Source organism: Lampris incognitus, chromosome 6, assembly GCF_029633865.1.
Source record: "Lampris incognitus isolate fLamInc1 chromosome 6, fLamInc1.hap2, whole genome shotgun sequence".
In the NCBI taxonomy this organism is placed as follows: Eukaryota; Metazoa; Chordata; class Actinopteri; order Lampriformes; family Lampridae; genus Lampris; species Lampris incognitus.
In genome coordinates this window covers 20146644-20162347 of record NC_079216.1, presented here as the reverse complement: position 1 = coordinate 20162347, position 15704 = coordinate 20146644, and the positions used below count along the sequence as shown (strand labels likewise).

Here is a 15704-nt window from a genome sequence, read left to right as displayed (position 1 = left end):
GGCTGGACTATGACTGCACCTCGGACACCCAGGGTCTGTGGTGGGAAAGATTCTGGCAAGCTTGTCCCCCGAGTAGTGAAGACGGTGACGCACCTTAAACTGAATTAACCCATGTCGTATACACAATGAAGACGTATGAATACGAGTTAAGCTGTCCCGCCATGCCTCTTCAGAAAGCTCTACACCCAAATCTCTCTCCCATGCAGTTTTTGTTTTGTCCCAGGATATCTGTTTCAATCCCTGTATCAGTGTGTAAATTATAGAGACCCTTTTTTTCCCAAAGGGATCCTTCTCTAGAATAACATCTAATTGGCTCCTGGTTGGCAGATACGGAAATGAGGGAAACACTTTCTTGGCAAAACTACGGATTTGAAGGTATCTAAAAAAATGGGATCTGGGTATGTTATGGTCTTTGGTAAGTGTTTCAAATGAGGCGAATGTTCCATCTTTAAATAGATCACAGAAAAACACCAGTCCATTTCTATGCCAAAGTTGAAATGTGTTATCTAACACAGATGGCAAGAAGAATTGATTATTTGCTACTGGAAAAAGACCGCTAGCATGCTTTAATCCAAAATGCCTCCTAAACTGGAGCCATATCCTAAGTGAAGCTTTAACCACTGGGTTTGTTATTTGTATGTTACGATTATGTGGTAGTGGAGAGGTGAATATCGGTAAAGGATTGGATAAGAGTTCAATGTGAACCCAATCTGTACCCTGTTGATTCTCATATGTAAATGCCCAATGTAAAAGTTTTACAATGTTCGCAGCCCAGTAGTAACAAATAAAGTTAGGCAAACCTAATCCCCCTGTCTCCTTAGGGACCTCCAAGTATATTTTCTTCATCCTGGGGTTTGAATTGTTCCAGATGAATGATGAAATTAATCTATCTAATTGTTGAAAAGTTGTCTTAGGTATGAATATGGGAATCATTTGAAAAAGATAGAGAAATCTGGGTAAGACTGTCATTTTAACTATATTAATGCGGCCCGCTAATGAAATTGGTAGCGTTGACCACTTTTTAAAATCTTGTTTTGTTCATTCTATTAGTGTTTTAAAGTTATGGTTATATAACCTCTCCATTGTATGAGTGACTTTGATTCCTCAATATGTAAATACATTATGTTCAAGTTTGAATGGAAAGTTAGAGTAGTCTCTATCAGTGTGGTTAATCGGAAAAAGCAAGCTCTTTGAATAGTTTATCTTATAACCTGACAGGCGACCAAAGTTATCCAGGGTAAGTAATAGTCTTGGTATAGATTCTATTGGGTTGGATATATATAACAACAGGTCATCTGCATAAAGTGATACCTTATGCAATTTACCACCTTGTGAGATACCTTTAATGCCATCCTCTGCCCTAAGAGCTATAGCGAGTGGCTCAATTGCCAAATCGAACAAGTAAGGAGAGAGGCTGCAGCCCTGTCTGCAGCCCCTATGTAGTGAAAAATAATCAGAAATAATATTATTCGTCCGCACTGCGGCTGTCGGTGAGCAATACAATATTTTAACCCATGCTAGGCATGTGAAACCAAAGCCAAACCTTTCTAGAACAGCAAATAGATATTGCCATTCGATGCGGTCAAATGCCTTCTCAGCATCTAAAGAAATCACTACTTCTGTCTGTTCTACGGAATGTGGTGTGTACAGTACATTAAATAGGCGGCGCATGTTATAGAATGACTGCCTGCCTGGTATAAAACCAGTTTGATCAGGGTTAACAACCGTTGGGACAACAGTTTCAATACGGGTGGCCAAGATTTTTGTAAGGATTTTGTAGTCGCAATTCAACAAGCTTACAGGATGGTAGGAGCCACACATTAGGGGATCTTTTTCTTTTTTAAGTAACACTGATATGATTTCCTTGCATCATAGCTTGGGGCAATTTCTGTTGGTTAAAATTTTCCTGATACATCAGGTTAAGTATTGGTGCCAGCTTGGTAGCAAATTCTTTATACATTTCAATTGTGAAACCATCCGGACCTGGTGCTTTGTTGCTCTGCATGGATTTAATTGCTTGTATCACTTCCTCTGTTGATATCTCTCTGTCTATCTGTGCTCTGTCTTCAAGGGCAATTTTTGAACTATAAAGGGTAATATAAAATTGCTTAAACTGGTTATTGATGGTGTCAGGGTCGGCAGTCTTTACCCCAGCTGCTGTGCAAATTTCAGAAATAGTGATAGCGGCTATGGACTGTCTAACTTGATGGGCTAATACTTTTCCAGCTTTCTCTCCATGCTCATAAAATGTCTGTTTTGATTTAAAGAATAATTGTTCTGTTTGTTTAATGGAGAGATTGTCGAATTCTGTTTTTAATAATAATTTTTTCTTATAAAGTTCAGGTGTTGGGGAATCGGCATATGAACGGTCCACTTCCGCTATACTATGGGACAGTTCTGTTAGACGTTGTTTATATTTCTTTCTCTCATGTGCTGTGTATGAGATTATTTGGCCTCTAAGGTAGGCTTTGAGAGCCTCCCAAACAATAGTTAGTGGCATATCTGGAGTATGGTTGAATTCCATAAAGATATCTATCTGCTGGGAGAGAAAATTTTTAAAGGAGTCCCTGGACAGTAATAGAGGATCAAATCGCCAGGTGCGTTGGGGTTTAGGGCAGTCTATGAAACCTATATCTAGATGTACAGGACTATGATCCGAAATAACAATACTATTATATTGGCTCCCCCTAACCATAGGAAGGACCCTACTATCCAGGAGAAAAAAATCAATCCTTGAGTAAGAATGGTGCACTGGGGAAAAAAAGGAGTATTGTTTAGTAGTTGGGTTTGTTTCTTCTCCAGGGATCAAAAAGAGAGTAGGATTCCATAAATGAATGGATAACAGCACCTGCCTTCGAAACTTTACTATTAGGTCTTGGGTTTGATCTGTCCAAATATGGATGTAATACACAATTAAAATCTCCCCCCAATATTAATCGGTAATTATTTAAGTCTGGGGGGGCTGCTATGAAACTAGAGAAAAAAAGTGGGTCATCCCAGTTTGGTCCATATACATTTGCCAGTGCCACAGGTGTACCATACAGGTTACCCGTCACTATCACATACCTTCCCCTGGGGTCAGAAATAGTCAGTAGTGGAACGAATGGGATACCCTTCCTGATCAAGATGGCTGTGCCCACAGTCTGTTCTCATTCCTGGAACAGAAAATTTGTCCTATCCAAGCTTTTTTTTTAGTTTTGTGTGTTCACTTGACCGAAGGTAGGTTTCCTGTAAGAACATGACATCAGCTCTCAAAGATTTTAAATGTACAAAAACCCTACTACACTTTACTGGATTGTGAATTCCCTTTATATTCCAGCTCAAAAAACGAAGATAACCTGTATTCTGAGTGTCAAACATTTTTTCTAAAAATGAAAAGAGAAAAGAAAAGAAAAAGTCCCTGCCTACTAGCTACAAAACAAAAACAGAGCCTTGAGAACCCATGCTGATCTACTAATTCCCTAGAGATCGCATCCCCCATTTCTAGTATAACATGGCAAATAACCATATAAAACCCTCTAACAAGCCCCAACCAGGGCGAACAGTGGTCTTGTTAAGATTATATTAAATCCAAAAAGTATTCATATACCTAAGAACTATATATCAACACCCATATTAAACTTTTTTTTAAAAATTAAAATAAAAAAAAGGAAGTAAAACATATCTACACCCATATAACAGCAGTTATAATACAGTTCCTTTGTAGGTAAGTGACACTGACCTGGGTGTCGCCCTAGCAGTCGTCATCAAAGCACTGTCACGGGTCTCATAATAATTAGCATCCATACACACATATACATGCACACACACGATAATAATAAAACAGAAAAATAGCTTTTTTAAATGGGCAGCAGGTATGAGACATTCTTATTAAATGAAAAATGTAACATTATCTGTGAGTCTCAAATTACAAAAGTTAAAGTAAATAGATAAAGTTTAACCGTAACGTTACCCTGTTGTCTTGGTGTCTTAGCTAGTTACTTCCGCTAGCTGTTGGCACTTAGCAGCTAATATCAATTAGCCGCCAATACCAGTTAGCCACAAATATATTGGAGTTTATCAACATAGGCCAGGTTTTTTTGAGCCATGGTACCAACTTTAGTGCAGGTGTAGCTGTTCTTTTCTCGCAGCGCCTCCTTTTAACAAATGTTTTGACATGTGAAGTCGAGCAGGGCAGGATCCAAGTAGTTCAGGCAACAATCCGAGAAATGCCTTTTGTGTTTATAAATGTGTATTCTTATAATACAGGCACTGATCGCTTGAGATTGTTTAGCAAATATTAAACTTAAACAGTTTAATAGTGGCTCGATCATAGTGGTGGGAGGAGACTGGAATTGCACTACATACCCTACAGTTGACAGAAACTCAGTAGAGCCCCATCCACCGCCAGCTTCTTTTCTGTCCACTGTGGTCACAGAAAACAACCTTACGGATGTTTGGAGGACACTTAATCCAACAGCTAGGCAGTACACATGGGTAAAAGCTGCCGAGGGTAGTGTGAGGGCAGCCAGGTTGGATAGGATTTACCTCATCAAACATACAGCAACAGGTTGATTAAGTCCACGATATCACCTGTGGGATTTTCAGATCACCATTTAGCAGTGGCAGATTTTTCCTTACAAGTTCAATTTCGACACTCTTCCTACTGGCACTACAACACCGATGTGTGGCTAACGCATGATAAAGCCTTCTGTCAGTTCTTCTCTGACTTCTGGAGTCATTGGAGGCTGAGAAAGAAAGATTTTGAGAGCTTAGCTCGGTGGTGGGAGGTAGGAAAAACACATTAGGATTTTATGTCAGCAATACAAACAACACACTCTCGGTATGGAGAAAATCTGTCTTGACGAATTAGAGAGAGAAATTAGGATATTAGAAGACGAAGTAATTATTGGACATGATGGCAACAGCAGCACTTGGGAAAGTAGGAGGAAGGCTTTAGGTAGGTTCCTACATGAGCGAGCAAAGGTGCTTTAATCAGAACCCGAATTGCCACCATCAAAGACATAGATGCTCCAACTTCTTTTTTCTTTAAACTCGAGAGAAAAATTAGAAAGAACAATGTGATGATGCATCTCAAACTTCCCAGTGGGGCAATAACAACTGATCCATCAGAGATGAGGAAGTTGGCCATAGACTTTTACAGCAGCCTGTTCAGTGCGGAGACCTGTGACTGACTGTGTGGGAAAATACTGGAGGGACTGCCTCAGCTGGGTGAAACACAGGTGACTTCGCTTGAGTCCCTCATCTCCTTTGACGAGATGTCTGCAGCGGTTCAGCAGCTCAGCTGTGGCAAAGCCTCCGGAGTTGATGGACTTCCTTCAGAGTTCTTTATACGATGTATTTAAAGAATGTTTGAACTCTGGAACTCTACCTTTGAGTTGTAGAAGGGCTGTCCTGACACTGCTACCAAAAAAGGGAGATCTTGGCCTACTGAAAAACTGGAGACCAGTTTCATGTTTATGTACTGATTATAAGATAATTGCAAAATGTCTTTCAAATAGACTCAAACAGTGTATGGATACAATTGTACATTACAGCCAGACGTACTGTGTTCCTGAACGTACAATTAAGGATAATATTTTTTTGATACGGGACATTATTGTCATATCTAAGCTCCAGGAGCTGGATGTTGGCCTGCTTTCCTTAGATCAAGAGAAGGCTTTTGACAGGATTGATTATTGCTATCTGTTCAAAACGCTTGAAGGTTTTGGTTTTGGGGATACATTTATTAACTGGATCAAGTTGTTGTATTCCGGAGCAAGTGTTCTGTTGAAGGTAGGATGTGGACTCAGCCGACCTGTCTCTGTTAAGAGAGGTATAAGACAGGGTTGTCCCTTATCTGGAATGCTGTACTCCCTGGCCATTGAACCGCTTTTATTTCAGCTCAGGCTGTGGCTCCCAGGACTAACCTTTTCAGGGAACATCACCACTGCAGTTAGCTTATCAGCATACGCTGACGATGTCACAGTTTTCATAACAATTCAAAACGATCTACAAACTCTCAAGCAGAGATTGGCCTTATACGAACAAGCTTCCTCTGCAAAAGTCAATTGGTCAGAATCTCTTGCTGGGGGAGTGGAACAATAGAGAAAAGCCAACATTACCAGCGGGGCTGCAGTGGAATACAGAAGGGATAAAATACCTAGGTGTCTTTCTGGGCAGTGACCACTTTGTGAGCAAAAACTGGGAGGGTTTGATTGAAAAGGTCAGTGCCCGATTGTCTAGATGGACTTGGATCCAGGCTCAGTTGTCCTATAGGGGGAGAGTCTTGATTATTAACAACTTGATTGCCTCGATGTTCTGGCACCGGTTTACAGTTGTAGAACCTCCGGACACGCTCATACGGGAAGTACAGAAGATGCTGGTGGACTTCTTCTGGGGAGGCTTTCACTGGACCAAGTCTGCTGTACTGTTCTTACCAGTGCTAGAAGGAGGCCAGGGCCCGATTGATCTCCGCAGTCGTATCATGGCTTTTCGCCTTCAAACTGTGCAGCACCTTTTATACCATGACCAGTGACTTTGGAGTGAAACAGCATCTGTGTTGCTTCGGAGGGTTATGAACCTGAACTATGACAAGCACTTGTTCCTTTTGGACCTGGCTGGCATCGATTTCACGACAACACATTTCTATCAATCTGTCCTACGCGCTTGGGGAACGGTCTTATGCACCAACAGAGACTATTCCCAGGTCTATGGCAGTGTAGGGGAGAAACAACTGTTCCATAACCCACTGATACGCTACAGGATGCTCAGCTCCGTAAGTGTACAGAGATCCCTCATAAGAGCTGGACTTACGAAGTTAGTGTGTCTCAGATCAGGAGGACAGTGGAAGACAGCTGGCATTTTGAGCCAAGAGACTGGCTTTAAATCTCTTCGTATGATTGAGAGGTTGTTGGAGGAAGTGATCAGTGCACTTCCTGGCTTCTTCAGAGAGGCACTAGGAGCGGAGTGTGGAGAGGATCAGCCAGCTATGTGGTCTGTTTTTCCATCTTTGTCAATCCGTACAGCAGTGGAGGAGCAGGAGGAAGTGAAGGGGGCCATTCTATCCTTCAAAACACCAGTACTACATGACTTCTTAAATACATCACAGAAGGCCTTGTACACAGTCGCTGTAAAGGTTCTCAACAGAACATCACTAGCCGGCGTGCAGGAGTCGAGGTGGTTGATTGTGTTGGTACCAGGCTCATCCCCCAGGGGCAGCTGGAGGCCCCTTACAAACCTCCCATAGAGAAACGCACTGTGGCTCTACAGTGGAGGGTGGTACATGGGCTGTGGCTACGAACAGACATGTGGCAGTGGCACACATTGATCCTAGGGCTGGGAGTCACTGCTCTTTCTGTAATGATGAGGAAACCCTACAGCACTTCTGGCTCAGATGTCCCAGGTTGAGCCCTGTTTTCTCTGTCCTGCAGCAGTGGCTCAGAGGTTTAGGAGAGGTTCTCAAAGACAGCCTGTTTGTCTCTGGTCCGAGGTACGTGGCAGCACAGTGCAGACGTGTCACCTTGGTCAAATTTTTGATAGGTCAGGCAAAAATGAGCATTTGGCTTAGCAGACGGAACAAAATGAAAGGCACAGGGTCCACAGATGACATGCTCATGTTCAGGGGTCTAGTGGCTGCTCGGCTGAAAATTGAGTTCATGTTTGTTCAAACTTGGAAGGATTTATTTCTATTTGGAGACATGGGGATGTGCTGTGCACAGTGGAAAACCAAGTGTTTCTTCTTAATTTCTGAAAAAAGGAAAAAATAGGGGAAGGTCTGTATAGTATCCTTTTGTTTTTACTGTGTATGGCAATTGTTGTGTTTTTCTACTATGTATATGAGTATTTGTGTTAATGTTATCTTGATGTGAATGAAGAATTGGAACATTAAAGGCTTGGTTAAAGGTCAAAGGTCTCTCTCTCTCTCTCTCTCTGACACTTACTATGGTGCTCCTGCAGCAGCAAGCTCCTCAACCACCTCTTCCTCTTGCAGAGCCATCTTATTTTTAATCGTATTAGACAAAGGTTTGTATATCCACTATCAACATTTCCTGACCGATCAACACCTATGTCTTTAAAACACTGCCTTCGCTTAACCTGAAACAGACTGCTGCCCAGTGCAACGTGTCAGAGGAGGTGTGATGATGCAACGGGACTTGTTCTGCAGTCTGTGTCCAGCACAAGCTGCCTGGCTGCTGTGATGTACTTGGATTTTCAAAGGGACAGCGTTGGGGGAGGAAAGTGCATATTGTTTTAATCAATATCTTTTGGGCTCCCTAACAACACCTATGTTGACAAGTTAAGACGCCATGGAATGAGAATGGGCTCGATAAATATCAGGTTAATCTCCCCGCGTTGCCTGCGGCTTAGTCGGGCGTCCCCAGGGACACAATTGGTCGTGTCTGCAGGTAGGAAGCCAGATGTGGGTGTGTGTCCTGGTCGCTGCACTAGCGCCTCCTCTGGTCAGTCGGGGCGTCTTGGGGGGGGGGGGGACTGAGAGGAATGGCGTGATCCTCCCTCGCGCTACGTCCCCCTGGTGAAACTCCTCACTGTCAGGTGAAAAGAAGCGGCTGGCGACTCCACATGTATCGGAGGAGGCATGTGGTAGTCTGCAGCCCTCCCCGGATCGGCAGAGGGGCCGAAGCAGCAACAGGAACGGCTCAGAAGAGTGGGGTAATTAGCCAAGTACAATTGGGGAGAAAGAGGGGGGGAAATCCTTTATCTATCTATCTACACACACACACACACACACACACACACACACACACACACACACACACACACACACACACACACACACACACACACACACCTACCTTTAGTGGGTTCGTGTCCCGGCTGCGGCAGTTCCTGTGGTTGCCCCCCGAATTCGCTACAATATATATTAGGTTAATCAACCATAAGGACAGTAAATGTGAAAAGACATGTTATCTTGCGAGACATGTTATCAAAGATAACATGTTATGGTGTGTCTGTATTGTGTAGGAAAATAAGGGAAAGGGAAAGAAGGAAGCGATCCATCCTTCTCATTTTTTGCCTTTCTTGTTCCCCTATCTCTCCTGATCTTGCCTTCTTTCCTTTGGAAGTGTTGGTGAACTGTATGGCCCAGACCTCAGTGACTAAGACAAAGATCACACACACACACACACACACACACACACTAAACACCATCACTATATCAGTACACATCTCTATCTGTAATTGATCAATGTGAATGATTAGGATGGTGAGTCTTGAGTCTTATCAGCTATTTTGCAGGGGTCAGTAGACATCCTTTCATATCCCTTTAAGCTTTAGGAGGAAGACTAAACATGGAGCTGAGTCACAACAGCCACTCAGAATCTGAGAACAGTAAAACACATGTACGGTCCCTTACATCTTGCTCATCAGTTCAGTCTCAGTTGCCCTGTGTCTTTCACTTCCCCGATATGATTAGGTATATTGATTCGGTGTATTGATTAGTTATAGGTCAAAGACAATATGCATCCATTTGTTTTAACCTATAGAGTACCCAGGGGTGGGGCTTACTTTAACAAGACAATTCAGGTCAGTTTTCAGTTATGTAAAAGTGGATAAAATTTACTTTTTATTCTGTTCAGTCGATTGCTTCATGTTTATGATATCGATTGGATGCAAATCCCACCAAGTATTATCAAAAACAAACTGACCAAGAACTGATGCTGCCTGGCCATGGCAATGTTGTCTCTTACCTCCTAGTCCCTGTTTCATATACACTAGGAAGGTCATCATTTTAATGCTAACTACCTTCTCTCTCTCTTTCTCACTATCCTCATTTTCACACCTCTCTTTTTTCTTCTCTCCATCCTTTTTCTTCTGTCTTAACAACAACTTCCTTCCTTTTCTCTTCTGTCTTTCACCTCAATCTTTGGCACCTCTGCCTGCAATGCTCTGTGCCGCTTATTGTTCCACCTTCTCTCATCCGTCTTTTCATCCCATTCCTCCTCCTCTTTACTGTTCCTCATTATACTGGCCTTCTTTGTCTCTCGTGTCTTACCTCACTCTGCCTTGTGCTTTTCTCCTTCCTTCCTCCTCCACAGAATCGCATGCATGAGTCTCTCATGTTGTTCGATTCAATTTGCAACAACAAGTTCTTTATCGACACCTCCATCATCCTCTTCCTCAACAAGAAGGATCTGTTTGCAGAGAAGATCAAGAAGTCTGCACTCAGCATCTGCTTCCCTGAGTACACAGGTGAGAAAAGGGAATCAGAATTTTTTTAAGCTCACAGACAGGAACAAGGAGATTTTTAAACCCATAGATAATAGCAAACACTGACAAGTTAACATGGAGTGGGTAGAGCCATGAGAATTGAATTATTCTCAAATTTTTATTGCACCTATTGTATAATAAACTGTAATAATGATAATATTTTATTTATACAGCGCTTTTCAAAATACTAAAAAGATGCTTTACATATGTAAAAATAATCATAAAAATAACACACCAAAATTATAAAACACAACGCTAATCGCACATTAAAAGCAATTCTGAACCGTTGAGTTTTGATTCATGATATGAATGTGGACAGATTGATGCAGTCTCTGATGTGTTTGGGGAGAGGGTTCCAGAGGGAGGGAGCAGCTATGGAGACGGCTCTGTCACCCCAGGTCCGGTGCTTGGTCCTGTGTGGTGGAGACAGGAGGTCCGGTGCTTGGCCCTGTTTGGTGGAGACAGGAGGTCCGGTGCTTGGTCCTGTGTGGTGGAGACAGGAATTGATGTAGTGGAGCAGGTCAGTGAGGTAGGAGGGGGCCTGCTTATGGAGGGCTTTGTGAGTGAGGAGCAGGACTTTGAACTGGATCCGTTGTGGGAAAGGGAGCCAGTGGATGTTCTGGAGGACAGGGGTGATGTGGTCACAGGAGCGGGAGGGGGTGAGCAGGTGAGCAGCAGAGTTCTGGATGTACTGGAGGTTGTTTTGGACTTTGGATGATAAGCCATAGGGACTGCTGTTGCGGTAGTCAGTTCTGGATGTGATGAAGTCATGGAGCAGAGTGATGGGTAGAGATGACTAAACTAGAATGTTAAGAACAGCAGCACCATGAATTGTGTCTGCATTAATTAAATGGACAAATACCCACGTACAATATGTAGGGTATAAAGTGCCTGGAAACATGACTAGACAAACATTTGCTCTTGATAACTTCAGTGACAATACTCAAGAAAGACGTTTATTTGACTACTGTAACAAACTGTAGAGCAGTAGAATACACTGCCCATTCAGCACCCACTACACACCCGTCCATCCTGGAAATGGGATCTCTCCTCTAGGGCTCTTCCAGGGGTTTCTCCCCTTTTTTCCTGTAAAGGTTTTCTGTGGAGTTCTTCCTTTTCAAAATCAAGTATAGGTGGTGCTGTACATTGTCATTTATTCCGTTTACATGTGTTGACAATTGTTATGTGATTGTAAAGCCCTCTGGGACTTAACTGTGATTTAGGGCATACAAATCAACTTAACTACAGCTGCATAGTGAATACATGTATACACACTTAATGACAATGGACCAGAACTGGCTTTTTTATGGAAAGACAACAGTCTTTCTTTAGTATGAGGGGAGGAATTCCCTCTCTCAGTAGTAGGTGCTGAGTGAGGAGGATAAACTATGCAATAAAAATTACCATTATTCACTTGTCTTGTTTAGAACTAAAACAATTCATGAAAATCCTTTAATGACTACACATTGTGATCACAAAACACTGCAAAAAAAAAACTGGATAATGGAACAGCTCCGCCTCCAAAAGCATGTGACGCGTCCTCTGCGGTATGACATTTTTATCTCTTTTATCGAGCCCACCCTCTCTGCCTTTTCTGTCATTTGCATGTTCATCACCTTGATCGCTCAGCTCTTCAGTTTTTCTCCACCTTCTTTTATAATGAGTGAAGGTCTCGGCATGGGCCGTAGACAGAGCAGACTGGATTTTAGCAATGTGGAAGGTGGGAAATCCGTCTTGATTTCTCTAATTTGTAGTTCAAACAAGAAGGTCAACTCAAAACAACACAAAGATTTATGACCATGGAACTTGAAGAGATCGCATAACTTGGGTTATGGAAGGCGTCCACAATTGTAAAGCCTTCTGACATAGTAATTGTTATTTTGGGCTGTATAAATAAATTTGACTTTACTTGAATTGAGAGAGGGAAGTTGGAAAGGAAGACAGAAAGGGGGGGGTGCAATAGAATAAAAAGACTGGCCTCTTTGTAGGGCTGAGAGGGTTAGATGTAGCTGTGGCTGTGAAAAGGGAGCGAAAGTCAAGGTAAGAAGGATGGAGGGACAAAATTAAAGGGAATTTTCACCACCACTGTTGATGTTATGTCGATCTGGAATATTACCTAATCTACAGAAGCAAAGAAAAAATCTAATAAACCCCAATGATTGCAAAGAAAATGCCATGTTCCTGCTTACATTTAAGTTGTGACTAGATTAGCCATCCCTACAATGTCTAAAAGTCATGAATTCGGAGTTTCATTACAATTTTTAATTCCAAACTGATTTCATACGCTGTGTATACTGTTAAAGAAATGCTAACAGCTGATGTTAAAGGCACAATGAGTAAGATTTGTCGGTTGCAGTTTGTAAACACAACATTCAAAGTTGGCCCCGCCCCCCAGCTAACGACACCAGAAGGACGCGCCCCCTGACCGCAGTTTCCGGAACACATCTTGGTGTACAGGTCAACTCCGCGTCACTCTTCATCCCCATCCTCTTCTTTAGTATTCGCCAGTGGGTAAAAGCCAACCCCAGATTCACTCTCGTTTTGGAACGAGCTTTGTATTTACGGTTTTTTGGTGCTGTGTCTGCCATTGTCGTAGCTTCCTCTTGGATATGTGCTTATGATGTCAATCTAGCACCTGGTTTCTATGTTTTTATAGCGTCCCCACTGCCCAAAGGTTAACGCCAAGAAATGTCCCGTGCACAGCGAAATAATAAAATACAGGCAGAGGACAGGGTCTCTTCAGATACAGACGCCACATGTCTAGTGGGTAATAAGGGATGATTGAGAGGGATTATTTTTGTATGAGTCTACACATTGTTTTGTTTTTTTTTAGCAAATTCCTACTCATTCTGCCTTAAACACTGAACCCAAACTGTCAGCATTTGTGTAATTTTACAGTATTATCACTTGAGCCAACTCGATGTCCAAGAAAATGATCACATATCCTACGTTAATGTTATGTTGTACTTACTCAACAGTTGTTCATCGTCTTAGACCTACTGGCTTATGTTGCCATGTCCAGTTAACATTGGGAATCTTGAAAAAAGTCTCCCAAACTCCACTGTCCAAATGCATACCAAAACTGGCATAGTGTACTAATACACAGTATGGCACTCCTTGATTTTCTTGTTCAACAAATAGAAATTGTCCTTGGTAAAATTCTTTGCAATACAAGGGCTCTATTTAAGTAGGCATTGGTGGAGTTTTTACAGGTCACCAGTCACTGTAAGTCACTGCTGTAGCTTCTTGTTGAGCAGGAAAACCTACCGCTGCCCAGGACTGCTCATCCTGTTGCTCCACCCCCCCCCCCGCCATTTTTCTCCCCAGTTTTATCCAGCCAATTACTCCACTCTTCCGAGTCGTCCCGGTCGCTGCTCCACCCCTCTACTGATTGGGGGAGGGCTGCAGACTACCACATGCCTCCTCCGATACATGTGGAGTCGCCAGCCACTTCTTTTCACCTGACAGTGAGGAGTTTCGCCAGGGGGACGTAGCACGTGGGAGGATCACACCAGTCCCCCCAGTTCCCCGTCCTCCCCAAACAGGTGCCCCAACCGACCAGAGGAGGCGCTAGTGCAGCGACCAGGACAAATACCCACATCCGGCTTCCCACTCGCAGACACGGCCAATCGTGTCTGTAGGGACGCCTCATCAACCCTGAGGTAACACGGAGATTCGAACCAGCGATGCCTGTGTTGGTAGGCAACCCGGACCCCCCGTTGCTCCATTTCATGTAACTCATAGCAGCTGGATAGTGCAGTAGTAAGAACGCTGGCTTTCCCACCACACATTGGGGGTTCCAAACCCCGATTTGTGGCAAGTCTCCAGTAAGAGTCAATGGGAGACTGCTAATCCTTTGAGCCCACTCCCTCTCAGATGTACATCGCTTTGGACAAAAGTGTCTGCTAAAGTAAATTGTAACTTCTCTTCATTGTAGTCCGGCTTGTACAAGGATGGATGTACAGCAGACGTCACCAAAATATGCATGCAATATGTTCTCGTCCATCACATCCTCCATACTTACACCTCGGCCAGCCATATCGACGTTCTGTATTTTACTTTTTAAGATTAACGCCATCTAAATGGAGTCTGTAGGTGACTGTGTATTGTTAGCAACTCTTCCTGGTTGAACATGGACTCCTGCCTGCTGTTCCTTGTTCTCTCCCCCTGGAGGCATGGCTGAGAATCAGAACGTGAAGGGCTTGTATTTCTCATTAGATGGAAATCCCTGCCAATTACTTTTCAGCCTATCCGTAGAGCTCCCCAGTGACACAAGACAGAAATAGCAGCATCCTGTAATGAGCACTACTGAGGACTGATTTAAGGAAATAAAGTTGAAAAATGGCAAAGTTTCCCTTTAAGAGAGAGAAATAAAAGACAGTCGTGCTTAGTCAGTCGAGAAAAGGCAAGAGAGGAGAAGGCAAGTGAGGACACCTGCTCTTTCAACATACAAACAAAGGTAGATGTGCCGACACTCACATTATTCTTTTCGAGTCTACATTATTCCTTTCTGTCGCAGGAATCCTTATCTTCTGGAGCAGTCCTTGATAGCCAGCATAAGTTTTGTTGTGTGTCTCGGTTTCTGTCTCGCATCCCCTAATCATTTTCTCTGTTAGTTTCTCATCTTTCTTCAAAAAAGAATTCTGTCAAAAATTATAGCAGAAGAAATGATGAACGTTTGTAGTTTAAAAACATTTGTTCTCCTTCCTCGCCGTTACAGTCTTCAGGCTTAATACTGATCATCTTTTTATCTTTTACCTCTTCCTTATCTTTCGTTCTCTCTCCCCCATCTTCCCCCTATTCAACCTTAAATTTGTGCAAATTCAAGGTACATTACCAGCATTTGTTTGATATGCATTTGAAACCCTCCAAGGTGAAGTGTGACGTCTTTGTTTTTCTGTATGCACACCTTCTTGTGTATTTTACATCCTCTCTCTCTCTCTCTTTCTCTCTTTCTCCCTCTGTCCCTCTCTCTCGCCAGGCCCCAACACCTATGACGACGCAGCAGCCTACATCCAAGCACAATTTGAGAGCAAAAACCGCTCTCCAAATAAGGAAATCTATTGTCACTTGACCTGTGCCACAGATACAGGAAATATCCAGGTGGTGTTCGACGCCGTCACTGACATCATCATCGCCAACAATCTGCGGGGGTGTGGCTTGTACTGAGTACGCCCAAATATCCACACTTTTCTCCCCCCTTATCCTCCTCTTCTCCTAACCCCCTTATCCTGCCTTCCTCTCTTCCTTCCTTTGACACTCCTCTGGAAATGATAATGATGATGACAGTGACAATTCTAATTACTAAACAAGATAAAAAGAAATGTGACTTGGTAAATATTAGTAATGAGGATATAAAATACATTTAAAAAGTTTTTAGTTTTTGTCCCTTATTCCTCATTATCATCGTCATCATTCTTTTTTGGCCAGCTGCCAAATAAAGAAACCGATTTGTTTTAGAAAAACCACAAAACTGCAGCCTTGAAAACCGTTAG

The 15704-nt window shown here is 42.8% G+C and overlaps 1 protein-coding gene across 1 annotated transcript; it reads left to right on the top strand.

Moving 5' to 3' along the window:
* The first annotated feature begins 10043 nt into the window (after positions 1-10043).
* Positions 10044-15378, top strand: LOC130114484 (guanine nucleotide-binding protein G(o) subunit alpha-like). Its single transcript, XM_056282364.1, has 2 exons — positions 10044-10191; positions 15191-15378. Exons 1-2 carry the CDS (start codon positions 10044-10046, stop codon positions 15376-15378), a joined length of 336 nt encoding a protein of 111 aa, XP_056138339.1.
* The last annotated feature ends 326 nt before the right edge of the window (positions 15379-15704 follow it).